At 44.1% G+C, this 21,304-nt stretch overlaps 1 protein-coding gene and 1 long non-coding RNA gene across 4 annotated transcripts in view; one reads left to right on the plus strand and one right to left on the minus strand.

Annotated features, from left to right (window-relative positions):
- Window positions 1-1,003: 1,003 nt before the first annotated feature.
- The window catches only part of zeb2b (zinc finger E-box binding homeobox 2b), a 62,747-nt gene continuing 42,446 nt past the window's right edge, over window positions 1,004-21,304 (minus strand). The window contains exons 3-10 of one of the 3 annotated variants that reach the window (XM_077513091.1): window positions 18,506-18,757; window positions 14,005-14,070; window positions 12,822-13,010; window positions 10,238-10,452; window positions 7,761-7,869; window positions 5,689-7,682; window positions 3,858-4,038; window positions 1,004-2,969 (exon numbers count right to left, since the gene is read on the minus strand). In XM_077513091.1, the coding sequence (XP_077369217.1) occupies window positions 2,395-2,969; window positions 3,858-4,038; window positions 5,689-7,682; window positions 7,761-7,869; window positions 10,238-10,452; window positions 12,822-13,010; window positions 14,005-14,070; window positions 18,506-18,757 (3,581 nt within the window). In that variant the 3' untranslated portion in view covers window positions 1,004-2,394. Of the gene's footprint in view, window positions 2,970-3,857; window positions 4,039-5,688; window positions 7,683-7,760; window positions 7,870-10,237; window positions 10,453-12,821; window positions 13,011-14,004; window positions 14,071-18,505; window positions 18,761-21,304 lie in introns of all 3 variants that reach the window. The other 2 variants (XM_077513092.1, XM_077513090.1) reach the window with 2 other exon arrangements.
- Window positions 4,441-17,357, plus strand: LOC144013831 (uncharacterized). The gene is made up of 3 exons (XR_013282339.1): window positions 4,441-4,561; window positions 8,861-9,109; window positions 16,571-17,357. It is a non-coding gene; the product is annotated as an uncharacterized LOC144013831 (long non-coding RNA).

Below are 21,304 nucleotides of genomic sequence, written 5' to 3' on the forward strand. Positions count from 1 at the left end.
AAAAGCAGACTGGATCACTTTCAGCCAGTATTGCAGAATGACAGAAACACTTCACAGCGATGGTCCGTTTTCATTTGGGCTGGGGATCATTTCTGTCTTTCTAACTCAGCACTACGCTTTTGTGGCGCTCCCGGAATTGAAGATTCATTTCATCACACACATCCTGACCTTTGACCTGCTTATGTTCAATGCGGAAGTAGCAGACGGTAAGTTGATTTAATGATCCGGCCCTGAGAAAAATGCCGCGCTGAACCAACCGTCTCACTTCTTCAACACTCACCCCTTTTCCTCAACGTCACATATCAAATTCAACAGCTAATCAACATTTAGACCCCCTCACTGCCCCGCTTTCATCCATGAGATAGTCTGCGAATGATCCGGTGGCGACGCAATCGATGGGAAAACGCAAAGCTGGTTCTGATGTTTGGCATCGCTCAACCTTTGGTGCTTTCATCTGGGCCTTTTGATGTTGCCGCTCATCTGCATGAAGCGGAGTGAAGAGCGTGATGGAGTCCACCTGTCACCGCCAAGTACAAACGTGGGAGGAGGAAAACACACTTTGCCACTATTATTTCCTCCTGCTCAAATTAATTAATGTTTAAGGAAAAACTATTTTTTTGTTGTTGTTGCCGTAGCTAATGTTCATGTGTAGTAAAATATACACATTTGAAACAATAGGCCCAAAATATATATTTTTTTCAGTCAGCTACTTTTTAATATGAGGAATGCAGTTCTCATTTTAAATGTGCCAAACTGTGTAAATAATATTACAATGAGGCAAATATGTATTTTAAAATACAAGATTGGCAGTTATCTAATAAATTGCACCAGGAGGAAATATTACATTACAGTGATAGACAATCGGAATAAAAAATAAAAAATAAAAATGTATATATCATAATTAGCAGAGCCAGAGTTAAACTAAAATCAAACTGATCAAAATGCATTAAGAAGTAATACATTATAATTTGTCATCACCAAAACAAAGAGGACACGGCAAATGTTTGGTATTTTGTAATTTGGCTACTTTTATTCGAGCAGGGTCATTTTCAAGAGAAATTACAAATCAAGAATTCAATAATACTTTTACAAAGACATTTCAGGAAAGATTCTTCTTCAGTCATGATATCATACATAGTATTTAACAGTCCCTCTTCATTTTTTTAGCTTAAAAAAAGAAACAAAGATGAAGAAAGTGGAATTTTTTTCTGTTGAAAATACAGTGTTTTCACAATTGTATAAAAGTTCCCAAATTTGGAATTTTCCATTATGTGGAAAATAGAGGAAATAAAATAAAATAAGATTAAACTTCGCATTTCACAATGTTTCAAAACACAATAAATGCTCTCTTTACGTAAATTTTGCCCTATGATCAACACCATGTTCCTTTTTACTAAAATATATCTATATATTGAAGACCTATAGTACTGTACACAACAGTATGAAATAAATAAAATTAGGAAATATAAAATGGGCCACATAAATAGTTTTTTTTCCAACCTACAAATAAAATGAATGCAATTTGTTGTTTTCCAAAAAGGTTTGGTGTAATACTGACAAAGAAACATTGCACAACATAATGTAAACTAAGTAACTGCTGCCTAGAGTCTTAATACTGACACGGGTGCTGCAGAGAACAATGGTAAACCATCCCATAATACTGAAGCTGGTGAAAAAAAAAGTAACCTTCCTTTGACACAATACGAGGGTGGCACTTGCAGAAAACACACAGGTTAAAAGGTTTGCATATAAGGCTTCTTTTTCATAAAACACCTCAAAGGCTTCATCCTTCATTTAATCCCCCCCTCCCAAAGCGTCCAGAACCCACATTTTCCCTTAAGACGGAGGCGCCACAAGCTCATCTTCCTCCTCTTTGACCCATATCCTTCACAGTCTTAATGATTGGAGGCCTGACACAGTGTGGCTGCAGGTGGCGGAACCAAAGGAGGATGACGACAAACACCAAAGGGCTAAAGGGGTACGCAGACCCCGCTGCTCTTGTTCCAACCCCGTATAAATATATACATAGGCAACACTTTATCTTTTTTTTTCCTTCATGATTATAGAAGCGGAGTGCAATTTGTACAAGTCACTGTTTTGTGCTATAAATACTATGGAACACGGGCAGGGGGAGGTTAGCACCACACTCATGTTTAGGCCTTAGGACTGTACATTTTTTCCAAATGTATTTATTCTTTGTTGGGTTTGCATAATGCAGCTTCAGTCACAAACCCCTCCCCCTCCCTTCAATGCCGCTGCCTCATTGATTTAGCGGTCAAAGCTTCCCGGAAGCTTCAGGCACGTGCACGCACGGTTTAAAACGTCCCGTCTTAAACCTAGCAGGTAAGAATACCGAACCGCAAGAAACGTCAAACGTTTCCCGTGGAGGGACGACTACATGGCGTCCTCCATTGTGTCCTCCCGATCCGATTTGGTTTCCATTTTACCATCCAGCGAGCTATCGTCCATCGAGTGCTCTCCGTTCTCCTCTTCGTCCCTCAACGTGTCCGGGTCCGTGTCCATGCTCTTGCTTTCCTCCTCCTCCTCAAACTCAAACTCATCCTCCCTGCGTCCCATCTTCACATATTCTTCATCCACTTCCTTGCGTCCCTCTATGATCCCTCCGTTCACGCCATCGTGCCGTAAGATGGCCTCGCGCTCCGCCAGCTCCGGGTAACCCTGAGGAGTGATTCCCTGCAAGTAGGCCCGGCTCATCAACAGCTCCGTGGGCTCCAGGTGGCCCTTCTCGCGGGCCTCTCTCTCGGCCGCCTCGCGCTCCTCCGCCTCGCGCTTGCAGTACGAGTAGCGATGGTTCATGTGCTGCGAGTACGAGCCCGAGTGCGAGAACCTTTTGCCGCACTTGTCGCACTGGTAGGGCTTCTCGCCCGAGTGCAACCGTGAGTGCTCAATGAGATGGTGCTTGTGTTTGAAGGCCTTTTTGCAGATCTGGCATTGGTGCGGCCGCTTGCCTGCGGAAACACAAAACAAAGAGCGGAGGACGTGAGTGGTGTGACAACGGTTGGGACGCCACAACAAATCACACAAAGCAGGGGAAAGCAAAGAGTTTGATGGATTGGATGGCGTGGAGCAAAATGACATAACGGGACACCAAATCCAATGTTATTCAAATTGTGAGGCGAAAGTGCGTTCGCATTCGCTGGCTGACATTATGGAAGTCCCCTCCTGCGGTCCAAACAAAGAAACTCGTCTGCGCGTTGCACTCATCAATGCATCATAAATACGGTGGCTGAGGAGTAAAGAAATCTGAACTCAGTGGGAGGTGGGGGGACAAGCTTATCTGTAAATATAATTGAAGTTCATGTTGATAGCATGCCTGCCGCAGGAAGCCGGCATTTCTTTTCTTTTAAACTTTTGCAATGTACTCCTCAAACGAGGAGAAACAGTTTTTTAATCTCCAGTCCGACCACTTCCCTTCTGTGCAGGACCAGAACAACACAGCGACGTGAGCATGAAAGCATCACTGCCCCAGCCCCCGCTTTCATGTCCAAACAGATAAGACGCACAAAAGCGGCGAACACTAGACGAGAGATAGCGTCTGAAATGAATGATGCAACCCCATGAAAGAGGAACTTTGTATCGTAACAGTATTAAGAAAGACTCGTTAGTGGCGCTCTGAAGGTGCTGATGCGATCTATCGCCAATAACAGAGCTGATCGGGATAACGACTACCACAACTATGTCCACCCTGTTGATGAAGAAGCAAGTTACAAGATGTGCAACAGAGGAAGGAGGAAGAGGAGGGGACAAGTTAAAAGATTCACTGAGGATTTTCAATACAAACATTGACAAAAGGAAATATAATGGGGTTGGAAATAAGGGTCTTGAACAGTATATACCTGTGTGTTCATATTTGTGTCTGAGAAGGGAACTGCTCTTCTGGAATGTTTTGTCGCACAAGTCACACGCGTACATACCACTTTCAGTCTTCTTAATCTTCTTCCGCGACAGACAGGAGTCGGGGTCTGTCATGTCGTCCAGCCCTGACATGTAATCGGCTGTAGCGTCAAGCAGCTCGCCCTTTGCAACAACAAACAACAACAACAGAAACGAGAAAGAGGACAAAAAGACAACAATCAGTTTGGGCTCGTATTCAAAGCTGAATGTGGCTAGCACAAAAATACTAATCCAAACTGAGCAGTACAAAACAAAAAAAACTGACATAATTTACTCTTTTCAAATATATGGCATTTTTCGGACTATAAGGCATACCTTTTTTTCCCCGCAGTCGAGCTGGTCCCATGACTAATACTTAGGCGGTACATCAGAACTCGGACTCACACCCAAAAATCCCGTTCCCTAGTCGTGTTGACGCACGCACTCCATTTCAGAAGGTGGCAGTAATGCACCAAAACTATTTTCCAACCACCAAAAAAAGTAAAAAGAAGAAGAGGTAGCCATGGCAACGACTGTGAGACGTGTGACGTCAATTTTGCTGCCGCTAGAATGTGGCTATTTATTTAACTATTTACAGCACCAAAACGTGCGTTAACCATCTAGAATTTTACTTTTAACCGCAATGCAACGTGGGATAATAGTTAAGGTAAGCCATTATCAACTAAAAAGAACAACTTTCCCGTCATTAGTAGTGGAAGTTTCAAATCCAACAGGAACTCATTTTCGATTTGATTACGATTAGGGAACGGGAGTTAGCAATGAGTGAAGCACATTACGATTTGAAGCCAATCAGGATTAAAGGTGAAGATTTTCTTTTTTCATTCAATGTAAAACTTTGTATGCACATTTAGCCATTGTCTCTAATTTCATAGTGAGATGCAATGTTAGTTGGCCTGCCTCACAGCCAAGTGCTTTTGCTTGTCATTCTGCTTACATATTAATTTAAATATCATCTATACATCTTCTTAGGAGTAATAATGCTAATATTCTAGTCAGTCAGGCTCCATACATTTACATGATAATTTTAGTATAAAAACGTAATGCGGCCTTACAGAATGCATTGACAGGGACTTTGCGAGGCGGTCTATTGTTTCGCCTTTCACTCGAGTCAGTAGGAGTACCGTCCCTTGAAAAATCTCTTTTATGATGAAGACAAGTGTGGCGTGTGAATTGATGGAGAACAATGTTCCAGCGTGAGAGGAACATTCTGCCACAGCGATCACAATCAGAAGGTGTGACATGTTCTTTAATGAACTTGACAAAGCAAGGATGTTTTAAGATGGGTCCGCGCTATCACTCGGCAATCAATTTCAACTAAACGCCTGTAGCTGTATTTTTAAAAATCTAATTTAATAACTTAGAATGAGAAACATTATTAATACTTTTTTTCATCAAAATGGTTCATTCTAAGTTAAACAGCCCTCAGCATGCTGTGGTAATGAACATGGGGCCGGTGCATTATTAAACTGCACTTGGAAGCTAATCTCACTTTAAAATGCCAGTAGTGGAGTGGTGTGGGGGTGCTAAGGGGAAGCTCCACTGCGGGTTTTTGTCATTTTTGACAAATCCAAACATTCAGCGACTTCTGAAATTGGTACCAGAAAGATGATGACTCAACATTGTGTCCAGTGATGTAACACACTGTTTTTAAAATCCTCTGTTTAAAACAAAAAGTGTTCATTATTATTCAGTGCAGACGTGTCTAATTAGCAGAAATATGAATTCACATGGTGCCGCCTGGGGCTGTCACAGAACCACAGGTGGTTGACCTACCTGGAAACCATGTTTCCGCTGGTATTTTCTCCTCTGTTGCATCTCAGCAAAGGTAGCGGCGCCAGCTGCGTATGTGTAGGCCATGTGTGGTAGGAAACCCATCTGTTCCATGCCCGGGTAGGGCCTGAGTCCTGGGATGCTAGCCTGCATTGGTGGCATGAATGTGGCTGGTGGAAAAGCACTCTGGGGAGGCAGTGATGTGTACATGGGTTTAGCGGCAAAGGGGTTGATGCCAAAGATGGGGCTAGTGCTTTTCTCCAGGCTGCCATTGTTGGCAGAGGCGGAGAATTCCTTCTTGAGATAGGCCAGGTTCAAAGGCTCCTCGAAGTGCTCGCGTGGCGACGGGACACTGCTAAGCTCGACTGTAACACTGTTTACTTTTGGTCGGCTCTTCACGGTCAGCGCGTGCTTAGGTTCCTTGATGAGTCGTGGAAGGGAAAGGTCGAGCGGTTCAGCCTGCAGGTCCTCTGACACCAGGCTGTTGGGGGTGTATGAACTGCTGTGCGAATGTTTGGAGGACGTGGACGACAGGTTTAGTGGTGATGGAGTGTTGCTGCGGGAATGGTCCAACTTGTCACCTGCGGGCTTAGTCTCACCAAACTGGTGGTTTTTCAAATGTCTGAGGGAGTTGTCACAGTTGTTGTGGAGCTCAGCAATGGCTGGAGATGTGATGCAGTCGCCTGGTTTGATTAGGGATATTGGCGACCGCGCCACCAGAGGGTCTTTGGGGGGAGTGTGGTGGTTGTTTGTTCCGACAACCATTTCCGTGCTGTTCTTGTGGTCAAGCGGCGGCGTTCTGATGCTACCGTATGGAAACATTTTCCGCTGATCAAACCATTGCTTGACGAATTCCTGAGGAAGGCCAACGGCAATAGAGATCTTCAGCAGCTCTTCAGAGTTGGGCTCCATGTTCATAGCAAAATACGCCTTGAGCACAGACATGTGGTCCCTATAGGGGTGAAGGGAACCTGCCAGTCCCTTTTCAGCCAAGATTGAAGATGCCAGATGAGCACTCTTCTCCATGAATATGTGTTTGTTGGGCATCAGGTTCTCACTGGGTTGGAGCACAGCTTTGATCTCCTCGTTCATTTTGCACAGGTAGCGCTCATGTTGATGGAGAGGGATGGGACCCGGGAAGGTTTCTTTGCAATACTGACACGTGTATGGCGTGAACATGTTCTCTGATGCCTTTTCCTCCATGCCACCTTCTAGCATGTGGTTAGATTTCTCATTTTTGATATTGCTAATCTGTCTCTTTGAGTCTGTGGTTAAGCTCTGGAGACAGGCTTTGGCTTCGTTGACCTTCTCAAGTGTGTAGTCTATGATGCTTTTGGTGGCGCCATTGTGATTAACGAGTGGAAGACTGGCCTGTGGCCCACCTGCTGATATCAGGCCCTGTTTTTGCTCCTCCACCTGTGAGCCTAATTCCTTCATGTAGGCTGTGAGCTTGGACAGCTCCTCTGGTTTGCAGTCCATTTTCTGCCTGCACACTGTGTTGTCTACGATCTGTAGGACCTTTTGCACCTCACTCAAGTTGTTAATCAGTGGGCCCGGGTAGCCAATGAGTTGCGACTCTAGCCCGGCCATACCCAGGTGTTGCAGAGGGCTTTGGGCTGTTGAGTTGTGGTGAACCCCCAGTGGACTGTTGCCTCCGACTCCATTCATGAAAGGCCCGGGAGCACCGAATCCATGCGAGGCCATCATCAGCTTATAGTCGTTGAAGTCTAGCGGTTCTGTCTTGATGCTCAGGTGGTTGTTGTGGTCAGCGAGGCCCACTGGCTTGCCGTTCTCCAGCTTTTGCCGCAGCTGGGTGATGGCAGTGTTGGTGGGGGAGGAGGAGGCTGAGGTGGGTGAGGAGCCTGTCTTCATGCTGCCACGCATCCTGCCATTGACGGCGATCAAGCCAATGCACTTTTTGCTGCTGATGTGCGAACTGTAGGATCCAGAGTGTGAGAAGCGCTTCTTACAGTTGGGGCATTCATATGGTTTCTCACCTGGAACGTAAAAACAGACACAATAAGATGTTGGGTTCAAGAGTGGCATATTTGCAAGCACCTTTAATTGCTACACACCACTGTGGATGCGGAGATGTTCCTTCAGGTGGTGCTTGTACTTGAAGGCCTTGCCGCACTCGGTGCACTTGAACTTGCGGTTGCCGGCTGCTTGGTTCAACAGTTGGTGCTGTGGGAGAGAAATTTAGCGTTAAAATTCCTCACAGATGCCACCAGATTTAAGAACGTGACCATAAGTGGTCAAAATTAGAACTGTTTTAGCTTGCTGCTGAACGGCCACAAGCGGTGGCGATAACAGAGAGGATCCCACACCTTTTAATTTCCTGCCTGCTCGACTGTCTTTAGAATTTGGCAGCCCAGAAAATAATCTATATTTAGCGCATTTCCCTTCATTAGAAGCTGTGATATGATCTACTTTTCATTCATTTCACAGTAATAAGTCTTGTCTCACTCACCCAGCATACCTGCATTCACACCATTTTTGAAAGGTTAAAATTTAATGTAGGACAGAGAGTACATGAACATTTAATTAGCAATGTCTGAACCTGCTCATCACCCATGAAAACATTCACATTGAGTTGGAGAGGACACCTTATTCCGAACTCAGACGAGAGAAAATCTAATGCCCTGCTCCTACCGGCGCAGTCCTGACAAATGCTGGGGTGTATGAATTCCTGGGGAGACAGATGGTAGTGCACAGGACACTACGAAGAAAGGCTCCAACCTTCACAGATCAAGCGGGGAGACGGGGGCCCCCGCCAAGCGCTGGAGAGAACTGCGCCACTCGTATGTTGCTGAGTTGAATAAACAAACAGCAACAGCTGCTTCGGTGCCTCCGCCCCCTACCTCCCTCTCCCCTTCTCCCCCTGAGGACCTCTGCCCGCTAAAGTTTAGTCTCACTGCTAATAAGACACTCTGGGCCCTTAATTGTGAATGGCACCAGCAAAGTGCTTCATCTCGCCTTCATGCACTGGCGCCATCAATACCGCCACGCTTGTGGGCGGGGCACCGGCAGGATACTTGCATATGTATAAGATCTAATTAGTCATATTCCGGCTAATTGCTTAAAAGGAGGAGGAGCATTAAGACTTGTAAACATATGAGAGCACATGTTTACTGATGGCTACATTATTCCTTATGCTAATGTACGATGTTCTCAGGCATGCTAACACAGGACGGACAGGACGGAGATGAGAAACAACCAACTGCCAAAAAAACTGACTGCGGGCCACGCTGCAGCGGATTTTATAAGTTAACATAAGTGGTGTAGCAGAAGGAGCTGCGGTGCTTGAACAGGATTTGCCGGCCATTGAGAGCGGGAGCGGCGGCAGCATGGTAATGTGGGGATTGGGACAGCGAGGCATTCGGCCGGCCCATCTGCTCACGTTTACATCCAGCTGGTACATCAGGTAAGTGTGCTGGCTGATGACATCAAATTCAGCCTGAGGCTGTCATCCTGTCTCAGGAGACAAGTGAACACAGTGCGCGACATGGATATTTTTTTTTTTAAACCACTTTTTTTTTTATCCTCACTTTGCCTCCACCAAGTTTTCATTGGTGTGAATACACTTGAAGGGATGTTTATTTTGTAGTTCTACAGGTTTTATATAGCAACCTAGTTTTTTTAATGGTGTGTCTCCCCAGGATGTTTCTCTTAAAATTACGTGGAAAATGTGCACATTTTTGACATTTTAAAATAAATCTCTGTCCATTTTTATCTGATTTCTGTAAAAGGTGTGCTGTGTATGCAAGGTGAAAAGCTGAGTTTAGCCTGAATCCAAAAAATGTAATCACATCATCCACCGTGTTCAGAAATTATTACTCGACCAATTTTCATCAATGCACACAATAATTTTAGTTTACTTATTATTATTCATTGTACAAAGTTTCATATTGTGGCTCTAGACAATACTTTATTTATTTTACCTATTTTATCTATGTGACCAATTTAACATGATATTTAAAGTGTTATAATCAAGTGTCAAATTACGCTAAATTACATCTTCAATATTTATAATTATATAATTCATAATTTAACATCCATGACCAATGGAAGCGTTTCATCATCATAGTTCAACTCGACTCCACTGTCTAGAGACACTCATATAACTCTGATCTATGTTGTGTCAATGTTGCTACTGTTTATGCTGTGTAAATGTGCGTGTGCGCACATATTTGGTGAGGTTGTGTGTGTGCGTGTGTGTGTCACCAGAACAACATTAAAGACCAGGAGAAAAGTTAAGGAGCTGATAAAAATTTCCAAATTGGAAATTAACACAATCACTGGATCGTGAACACGAGGCTGCAAAATCATATCAAGGAAGGCCATCAAAAAACCATTTAGGGCCTCAATTAAAGTTATTACCATTAAAGGAGTCGCATCTTCAAAATGCCATGAAAAATTAATAATGATTGCCAATCAGAAAAAAAAGATCTCTCTTCTCAGAGGATCAGAGCACATTAGAGATAAGATGGAGGTTGTGTGTGTGCGTGCGTATTGATGAGGTGGCCGGGTGCGAGGAGAAGAAATAGCTAACCTGATCCCTCGCAGGCTTGTGCGTGGCCATATGTCGCTCGAGCTGAGTGCGGTAGGCGAACGTGTAGCTGCACAGCGGGCAGGCGAAGTTCTCCTCATTCTTCTCATGGCGGTACTTGATGTGCTCCTTCAGTGATGTCAAGCGCTTGTAGCCCCGGTCGCAGTAGGGGCAGGTCAACAGTTGGGCGAAGGCATCTGGCGTTCCAGGTGGCAGGTCTGCATGGGTGACGGTGGGGTAGGAGGGGAGAGGGGGTTGAAAGGGAAGGGAAAGCGGGCCAAAAGGTCAGCCAATCAATGGCAGCTAATGGGCAGGTTGCCCAGAGTGGTATGGGAGGTATCTACGCAATCTGCCGCACATGAGAGCCACAGTGTCGGGCTGGCACACGCACACGCAGACACGCACACGCACAGAAGGTCTTGTAATGTAATGCAGTACAAATACTTGGTTACTTTAGTCAAGTAGAATTAACTACATATTTGACTTTGTTAGTATTCATATTTGAGACAACTTTCACTTTTTTCACTTTTTTTTTTCATTATTTTTTGTTTGTTTGTTTTTTTAAAGGGGTTGTCTGCCGGATTCACTCAGGAAAATGCACTTTTTAAATACAGGATGTACACACTTTAACTTTCTCTCAGTCTACACATCTATGTTTTTGTTCATCTTTGGTGGTGATTTCATCCTAAACCCCCACCTCCCCAGCCTGTATTTTGCCATTTTGTGTTTGTTTTGTAAACAGCGGGACGTTTCTGTGGGAAGACAGTATTTACAACCCTCCAGCCAATCGCAGAGCGGGGAGGTGGCGTGTCGCAAACGGGGCCTGGCAAACGTGTCAGCTGCGTGACGTCACTCCCGCGGCAATTTGAAAGCACGCACGGATTTTGTTTTTTTCTTCACTCACTCATTCAAACACGTAAGCTTCTGTGAGTGAGTGGGTGCGGGTTTAGGACAAACTCACCAACAGAAATGAAGACAAGCCCTGATCTGTAAATTGAGAAGTAGTTTGGTTGTTTAAATCCTGTATTTAAAAAGTGCCTTTACCAGAAGTGAAACTGGCAGACAGCGCCTTTAAGTAAAATGTATCTTTTTCTTTGATTATTTTCCCTTTCCATCTTCCGTACCTGTTTTTATGAAAAAAATCCAAAGAAAGTTTGCATTGAATTAATGCCTGAACCAGAGACGACAAAGCTGAAGAAAAAGTCCTGCCTGTATTGACACAATGCGTATCAATGGAACTGAGGACGGAAACACCTGCTGCTCTCTTTACTGCTCATGCAATATTTCCAGCAAACGAAAATAACGGCAATGATGAAATCCGTGGCGGTGATTACGAGGATAATGTTACACACGTGTGGGAGTATCAAAAGGAATGCTTTTTCATACGTTGAATTAGGTTCCTGTTAATACCTACCTAAAATTTCAGATAAAGCCTACTGGCATTCAAAAATTCCCCATCCAACCTGGTAGGTTGAAACCATTTCTGATAATCAAGTGTAGTAAAAACGTCCATGATCTTTTAGTCATGAGCTTGTTCTGGCATATAATTAGCATGATGCCCAAGCTTATGTGTGCTAGCTAACTTCGCTCATTAGCCACACAGATCTGTAACTTCACCACTTAAGTAACTAAACAAATTACAACTAAATTAAAATAAATTAAAACATCATTAAGATTCTAAACACTATTTTTAAAATAGAACTTTAGTATTTGTAATATAGCATTCATTTTTATATTTACATAGGCTACATGAAATGTCAGATACTTGTTTTTTTTTTGTTTTTTTTACAGAAAATAAATAAATAAATAAATTGACTAACTTTAAAACTATTTTCTGTTAAGATACTTAAGACAACACACATGCACACACATTCACACAGCAGGATGGCAACTTCCTCACTGCTGTCACTTCTTAAAATCTTTCCCACTCATATGCTTGCCATGTCTGCAGCTTGACCCCCTCCCTCAATCCTCCTCTGCCTGCTGGGACCTTCAGAGGTGAACTATCTGGTTTCTGCCCAGCTGTTGCTTTAGACTGTAGGTAAACACTGTGGCATCCGGCAAATCTGTGGGACCAACAGCTGTCTGCTCACGTCGGGCAAGAGAGCTGCTGCAGCTTCTCATCTCTCATTTGGAACTTTTTTTTTTTTTTTTTTTTCCAAGCGCACGAGCCCTGAGCCAAACTGAGCAGGCACCATCTTGACAAAGCTTATCTCCAGCCCTTTGGGGTCTGTAATTGCCATTTGTCCACCTTGCTTACTCATGAAAACCATTTTAGCCATGTTAATGCAAATGTAAAGACACCTTCCAACTGCTTTTGTTATTTCCAACATCAGCTCTTTAAATACATCCACAATAAGCTGCTTTCATCAAATTGTACCCATTGCCTCTATCATAGCCACGATTGAAACACATACAATTTGGGTAAAATTCAATTTACACTGAAATATTTTTGTTTTATGTTTGCTACCAGATGACATAATTTATCCATTTTTAGAAAAGGTAGCAAGTCCATGTAATATCCTCTATTCTTTCCAAAATAGAGAGAAAAAAAAACTTGTAAAATATATATATATAAGTTCCGTACCGTTTTCCTCCGGCCCTGCTGCCTCTGGCGTCCCAAGTCGGGACAGCTCCTCTGGGGCTTCTGGGTAGATGATGGCGGTATCGCCTCGTTGGAGATACTCAGCGATGCTCACCACGTGGCTGTCACTGTCGCCCAGCTTCCTCTTAGCAAAAAAGTCCTCGAACTCTGAAGTGCAATTGACGCTTTTGACTAAGGGGAAGAAGGGATGACAAACGATAATCCATTTGATTCCTTTTTTTTTCTCCAGAGAAATGTCCTATGCAAAGATTTGGGGAATATCCTGATGCAAATGTGAGGAGACACACAAAGAATAGAGCAACGCTTCAGAGAGAATATGTCTAAATTATGGGCTCTGCGTGTCATGCTGCACTGCTAAAATAAGAATTGTAACCGAATCCAACTTCAAATCACAGAATAAGCAACAGGCAGAAAAATTTGACCAATTTAATGGACTCATGACTGCCAAAACACGCAACTGTGCGCACTCTTGAATTCATCAATAGCAGAGCATGGATGTCACGTTTAAAGATCAGCGGACGAATTGTGGCTTTGTTGGTTCGAGCCAAACCAAAATATATTACAGCGCTGGCTTGTGGTGCCAAGATGACCAACCTCGCTAAGAAACTAAAATAAAATTGGCGACCTTCATTAGTCCTCGCATGAGTGACGTCTCATTGAGGATCGATTGTGGCTAACGAGCCTTTTGGGTGGCAAGTCAAGGTGAGCTTTAAAGCTAACTTCACTGTCCAATTTGTAAAAGGTCAAGGTAGCAAATATTTGGTTGTCTAGAGAAAAAAAAAAAAAGCAAATGTCATCCGTACCAAAGAATCCCTTTTAGCAGCCATGATTGCATCATTTACTGTGTTCATTAGACATGTCCTTCTGAGCTAATTGCTGGAATTGCGCTTACGCTGATTAAACCGGCTCGTTATTTGTGAAAATGATAAATGTGATATATTTTAACCCTGCCCAGGAGGAAATTACCTTCTTCACAATGACAAATGCTTGTCATCAGTTTAAAAAGCATTTGTTCCCCATATAGCCTGAATGATGTTGTGTGTGGGGGGGTTACATTATAGACAGGTGGGCTTTGTGGTGAGCATTTTATTTGTTATTCATAGATACATGGACACAAGAAAAAAGGTTTTAATAGCAGGAGACAATAAGCAACAATCTGACTCACCTGTACCATTTCCAGCTATTTGCAAAGTGGTGTCAGGGCCCAAAGTGTCGAAATCTTTGATTTCATCTGCACAGAAGAGTGATGCAAGTGGGGTAGGGGTTGTGGAGGAAATGGACAAAGGGGGTGGAGTGAGTCCAAGCCAACCAAGATGAGACATAGAAGGTGTGGGAGAAATGCTGTGCATCACTGATTTGCCTATCGTTGCTCAATGAATACTATCATCCGGCCCAGACAGTGACTTATTTACCTTTAACGTCTCAACAAGCTGCGATTAAACACGATATCCACCTGAGCAATTGTTGAGCTTCAGCCAACATGCAGTTTGAGCTCATTACGCCCCGGCTGTGATTCCCCGCACTCCTCCTCACGCGCATTATGCCTCCTTTATCACATGTGAACATTTTCATTTAAAGCTGTGACACACAGTAGTGCACGCGCGCTCGCACTCAAAATAACACACCCCTGCGCCACAAATTAAGAGTTGCAGTCAATGACGTTGTCCAGTCAGATTCTGGCAATGTTCAAAGATTACAGATTCTTCCAGTCAATCGGGTTAATGGCCCCGCAGCCAGCCAGAGTATTGCTGGCACAGGTGATGTGGTTGTAAACTCAGGGACAAGCTCGTAAACAGTGTCTCCACGTTGTTTTCTGGTCACAATTAAAATCAACATGCTTCCAAGAACATGGAGGCCATTTTTGCGTCTTAGTTTTACTGGGTGTCACGAGGCGGCACCGTCCGATGTCACTCGGCACGCCACAGGAAGAGGTGGAGCACGTTGCGCTGATCAAAATGTTTCCTGCACAAAAGCCGCACAAAAGCCAGAGGCAAAATGACTTTTTTTATTTTTAGCTGACAATGGACTTGATGGCAGTGTAGGCTGTGAACACCCCCACTCTCTGGCTTTTGGAATGATTTTTTTTTTTTTTTTTAGGGATTGCATGTCTGCCAAGCGGCATCAGAACCGCAGCTTGAGAATAAACGTTTTTTTAGTCGCATAAATCATGAGCAACAGATTGAAATGTACCCACACAGCTCAGATTTCAGCACATGTGCGTGTCCTCACAGGCCATGTTTGCTTTGGCTAATCAAATTTGGCGGCATTCTTTTGCCCTGACGCAAGGGGGATGACCAGTGGGATTTACTGGTCCTCCTCTCTGCCCTGTTAGTGTTTACCTTGGAAAACATGTGTTATCTGCGGTCTGAAGGCGAGACCAGTGGTTCCAGCAGGAGGCAGGTCCACCTCTGGCACCGGGTAATGTGTCACTGCGGTGAACGAGGAAAGAGGGCAGTTCTCTCACAAAGTGAGTGTTTATGTCCTGACATGGCACCCAACACTTTTACATGGCATAAAAGCTGTCACAAGAGATGCGTGTGGGCCACAAAAATGCGCGGCTGCGGGTCACGGGGTAGCCAGAGGTGCGTTGCGTCAGCGTTAAATCACAGAAGGCCCACACCTCGTGGAAGACCGAGACTATAGCACACATCATCACACTGCACTGGAGCTGTTTGTTATGAAAACATTCCTATTTTAATGGACGTTCTGCCTCAGAGCTTTGGGCCACATATAATGCAATGTGGCTGTTATCAAGGAAAAAGAATTCAGAGAGGCGGTGATGTAGATCATTTTAAACATGCTAAGGTTATGTTTTTAAATCGACATGGAAACAGCTTCCATAGAACGTCGGTGTTTTTAGCTTATCAACAATTTATTCATGGTTTAATTCAAAACGTGCTTTGTGAATTGTACTTGTCTGCTGCCTGTCTTGGCCCGGTTTTGAAAAAGAGTTTCTTAATCTCAATGGGACCACCCTGTGGTTAAATGAAGGCTAACAAAAACTGTCTCAGTTTCTAAAAAATGTGGGTTATGTATTCCTAACTAGCCTAATGCTGCGGTCGCCGGTTCGACCCGACGCAAACTGAGCTTTTCGGTTGACATATTTTCAATGTTAGGCTGCAATGTGGGACCGGACCGGTGTGAGGTAAATGACAGATTCCAATAGGACTGAGGAAAAATGGTTGAATAATGGTGATTTCACTTCTTTATTTACAGCTGTTGAACTGTGAACCAAGATAGCATTTATCACCAAAGAACTAATTTTCAAACTTTTTTTCCGTCTGTCTGTTCAAAGCAAATCTCGTGTTGCTGCATGAACAAAAGAAAGCCTGATATAGCCTAGCATAACAGCGCCAAATCTATCAAATGAACATATAGTATAATATTGAATAAACTATTTGCTTCACAAAAATAATGGGCCTTATAACCTGGAGTGCTTTATGTATGATAATATTTTAAAATAGACCCGTTTATTGGTATTTTGCCTAATAATAAAATGTGGTAAATAAAATAAAACCTTATTCATGATGGAGCCAAGTAGGCTAACAGTTTGAAATTTAGACCTGGCAAAATGGAGGGGACAAAATGATTTTATTCAACATTACTAGAGAAACTTCTGCAATGACATGTTCGGTGGCAATGAAAATATGGCGCTGTGTCACAATGCTAACTCGCGCACAGGTGATTTATGTGCAAATGCCTGTCAGTGACTATGAAGTCATGCTTTCCAGAAGACTGCATCCAGCCGCACTGTGGGATGGAGGAATGTCAAGGACAAGGCCAGAAATAATGGTCTGATTGTCTCCTGGACTCACAGGAGCTTCCTGTCTTGCATGAAGTCGCCGTTAAAAGTACAATAAAAGAACCAAAAGTGATTTTTCGCTGACATTTAAGCAAGATTTCTGCGAGGCCAAACTCTCCAAGAAGGCCACATTCAGCCTTCCAGAGACTTCCAAGCCCAGTATGAAGTTCCTGATAGGACTCCAAATCAGCAGGACAGTGATGTGTGTGTATGTATGCGTGTGTGTGTGGGGGGGCTGTTAGCTTATCTCAGGACTCAGTTATGTGTTGAGGTATCTGCACAGACACTCAGGCACCGCCAAAGTAAGAGTAGGCTGGGAAACACAGCAGCCACAAGATTGGGAAAGAGACTCTAATGAACTTGACTTGCTCTCCCAAATATGTCAGACACTTTATCACAGCAGAAGGAGATTATGTGGGAATTGCAACATGGCTGATTTACAGACATTATGGCACCGCGGGTCTTTATCAAATAAACAATTACCGTACGCAACGACAGCTTGTTTATCCTTTATCTTGATTTATTTACCTAACTGTCTTCTTCCCTCTATCCCTTAAGGATATGAACTGTTATTTAGGCTTTTTCCCCTCCCCTAATAAATGTGCCACCTCCCCACCTCCAGTATTAAAATTTAAGCCCGCTGAACGTTCCTGGGTTCTTGGGTGCCGTGCATGGCTAGTTCATTAGCAGAAATGAATAGCAAAGCCAAGCTCATTTAAAAAGGAGCTGTCTTACATGACTTCTCGCCGCACTCTGTTCCTGTCACTCGCTTCCAAGAATCATTGACTCTTATTATACATGTAAATGGCTATCATAAAAATAAAAATTTCATTTAAGATTGCTAATGACTTTTTTTTTCAGCAGTCTGGCTTCCTTTAATGGTTCTACCCTGCCCCCTAATTAAAAGTATTTATCTTTCAAGCATCCGTGACTGGCGCCCCGGCAATCAGCGCCATTCAACAAAAGAGCATAAGTCAAGTTTGGGGGGGGGGGGTGGGGGGTTTCACCTGGGAGGAGCCACAACATGATACGCTTCGATCAGAGGTGTAAAACTATATTTGGGCATGGGCCACATCGCAGTTTTGGTTTCACTTAAAGGGCTGATATGTCAAACCATCTGCAGTATATTTCACTTCATTTAGGTTAAGATAGGATTTGGTGAAAAATAATTCTTGGAATATCAGTTAAAAGTAAAGAAAATTTGCAATTTTGGTACAGTCAAAATGAAATACTGAGAAAGTTTATTTGCTTTAGTGTGCCACTGAAATTGATGTGTTGGGCCAGACAGACCCTGAGCTTGGAATACAACACCTGCGGCATAGATAGTTAAAGCACAATAAAATGGCAAGTGAGGTTCTGAAACGCATCAATATTGCATTTCACTGTACGTCCTCCTTGTGAGGTCAATAATGTCATAGCTCCCATTTTCTTAGCCTCACTTTACCTCACTTTACTTTTTTAGCGCCTGCCAGCCAGGGGAGTGCCATGGAGGCCTCACCATCAGACCTGGCTTCAACCTTGTTTGCTCGACACTTGGCTGCATTTGTTTAAGTCTACACCAGCACCAGATGGGAGGGGTTTACGGTATAAGATGATACCACAAGCGGCAGCATGTGCACATAAAGAATCTGCCAGTCAGATTAGGGGAGTTGGGTGATTAACAGCTCACCTGAACGCCACACATCTGGCGGCTCAAATTGAACCAAATTCTGCTCCAGCCTCAGATGTTTGATATAAACCTCAAACTGGCATCAGGTGTCACATTTTAATTAAAAAGTGAGCAAAATGGCTTTAGGAGCCAAGTGTGACGTGCGCCTCTGTTGCTCCCCCGCCCTCCAATGAGATGACATCAGCTGACACTCACCGGTACCATCCACGGATGCGCTCAGCATGTCGCTGTCGGGCCAGATGTGCTCCACTCCGCTGTCCCTCATCTCGTCGTCCTCCTCCTCTTTGGTGGGCAGCCCGTGGCTCTCGCCGCACGGTGAGGCGTCCGCGTTGACCAGGCTAGCCGGGCTACCGGTGCCGTTGATCAGCGGGTCTTCCTCAGACACCTGCAGCTTGTCCTCCTCCTCTGTCTCCGAGCTGGTCTCCACCACATTCTCATAGTTGAGAGCTGTGAAATAGAGGACATTAGGATTAGTGGGCCGGGCCGCTCGTTCCTGAGACATACACTGTCACTGCTGCACAGGCAGAACATTCTACAAGGATTTCAACATCTTTTGGAAGCTATAAAGTTCCCGCATGGCTGTTTGGCCCAAGGCATGGGTTACGCCCCAATTACAGCACTGGAATCTGCGACTGAACCACAGCGACGGGCAGACAGCTGCCAGTGCGATGTGGGCCAAAATAGCTGCTAATTTCTAGTCCCGCTCGCATGCCTCACATGCCAGCGTGCTGCACCTTTCACGGCGGCTCTACGCCTCAGCGTCTCTGTCACATTTCAGATGCTTCACATAGCACAAAGTCGCGTCAACCGCGGTCGCCCTGATTACTCTTTGCATGCAGCCAACCATGAACATAAATACAATTGTTTCCTAACATGTAAAAACAGTGAGACACGGCAGGCCTCAAGGCTTTTGTCTGTACGCATGCTCTATTTTTGGGACACCTGCGTAAAAGAAAGAAAACACAAAAGTAAGTATATATATATATATATATATATATATATATATATATATATATATATATATATATATATATATATATATATATATATATATATATACAATTCAAAGTAATGAAACTGCCCTGGACAACAATGATGGTACAATTAACTAAAAAAATTATTGTTGACTATTCTGATGTGGCCTTCAATGACCTTGGATTTTTAAATGATATTAAATATCTCTGAAGCTGTCGTCACTATGATCACATGACCAAACCGAGTTAGAAGCTGAGCCGTGATTGGTGGTTACCTGAACCCTGAGCAACTGTGATGTCATTCTCAGTCGACAGCAAGTGGCAAATTGGCTGCCCGCTGAGATGGTTAAAAACAGGTGGATTTTGCTGCTTAATTCATATTCCACAGACACAATATTAATCAGAACACCGTGTTAAGACTATAGAGGGTGCTCATAGAACAATTTAAAGCAAAGAATCTTTTTTTTACTTGACTTCTGTAGGCATTGCATTGTCCAGGCACATTTCATTTTGTTAGTTTCCCGAAGTTAATTTCAGTACATTTTGTTTATTGTTACTTTTTTTCAATTTCAAGTTATTTCAGTGCCCATTGTGTGGTTGTCTATAACACAAAACAACCAACAACACAGCCTTACAGGGATATCTCTTCTGACCAAGCTTTGAACTCACTCAAAAACTGCATTCATGTAAATTAGAGACAAGGTTATGCTAAAGGTGGACAAGCTGGGGGTGGGGGTGGGGTGTTCAGGAGTTGGATTCAGTCACGAAGAGGCACCATGTTGTGTTGGATCTCACATTTTGAAGGCTTTAATAAATCTATAAGAGGCTGCCTCTTCCCACGGTGAGGTCCGTGCATGACATTTGTGTTCACGTTCTACATATGAAAGGCTAAACCTCCCACAGCCCCCTCCAGGCACGTATGACTGGCTGGTCCACACTTGCCTGCATCGAACAACTGCACAACAGGTGCAAATTAAAATGAAAACGGGGCTTTGAGGCGGGGTCGGGGGTGCGGGCGTCTGGGATTGCGGTGACCTGCTTCGAATACCAATCGGTGGAGGAAACAAAACCCTTTCAAGAGGTGTGATCACAAGGGTTTAGGCAAGTTCAGACTCAGTAATGCTGCTTGTGATGACAAAAAGGGCAATGGTGACCTGCTAGGGAGGGAGACGGGGCCAGTTGCGGGGGATTGGTGCCGGGATGAGGGGAGGTTGGGCTGGTCAGGGTTCTCCTGGGTGGTCCAAATCTACCTTGGCATAGTTGATACTGAGCCTTTGCCGCACACTGCTCCAAAACAACACTATTATATTGAAGGAATTCAACTATTTAAAATGGAATTCACTGCCCAACACGAACGAAAGGACCGGAAGGCTCGATCATGTTGCTGCTGCAGACCCCATCTACAGATGCAGATTCAAGGACAGCTTGTGAATGACATTATCTAAGGGCGGATAGGTTATAAAGGTTCTGAAGGGGCTATTGTGTGGCGCTAAAAGGAACGAGGGAGCATCTCTTTGTTGCACAACTGACTTCTACTCCCACGTGAGGAAGGTGGGGCACCTCCCACCTTCTACACAACAAACTTTCACAGCAGAGAAGAAAAGTGGTGCTTTCATTTATTTTTGTCACCACTTTGTGTCTCCTGCTGCATGGGGGCGGCCAACTGTCTTGTGAAACTACAGCCAATGCCATCTTCCCCGAGCGTCAGCTGTCTGTTGGCGTCAAGGGAGCTTGTCAAGGCACGACGTGCGCCGCTAACGTGCAGAAAGACGCCTTTGTTAAGGTGCCACTGCTGACGAGTCGCTCATCCACCGCCATTGTGCTGCGCAACAAAGTAATTCTAACCTACGAACAGTTCACAGGCCGTCATTTTGTCACCCTCTTCATCATCCCTTTGTGGCGCAGGCGAACAAGGAAGACAATGATGTTTACTTCTCCGCCCGCTCGTCTTACCTTGGTGTCAAAACACCATGTTTGCTGCATAAAGTGTTACCTGTGCCGCTAATTCATTTGACGTGTA

This window comes from Festucalex cinctus, chromosome 2 (genome assembly GCF_051991245.1).
Source record: "Festucalex cinctus isolate MCC-2025b chromosome 2, RoL_Fcin_1.0, whole genome shotgun sequence".
NCBI lineage: Eukaryota > Metazoa > Chordata > Actinopteri > Syngnathiformes > Syngnathidae > Festucalex > Festucalex cinctus.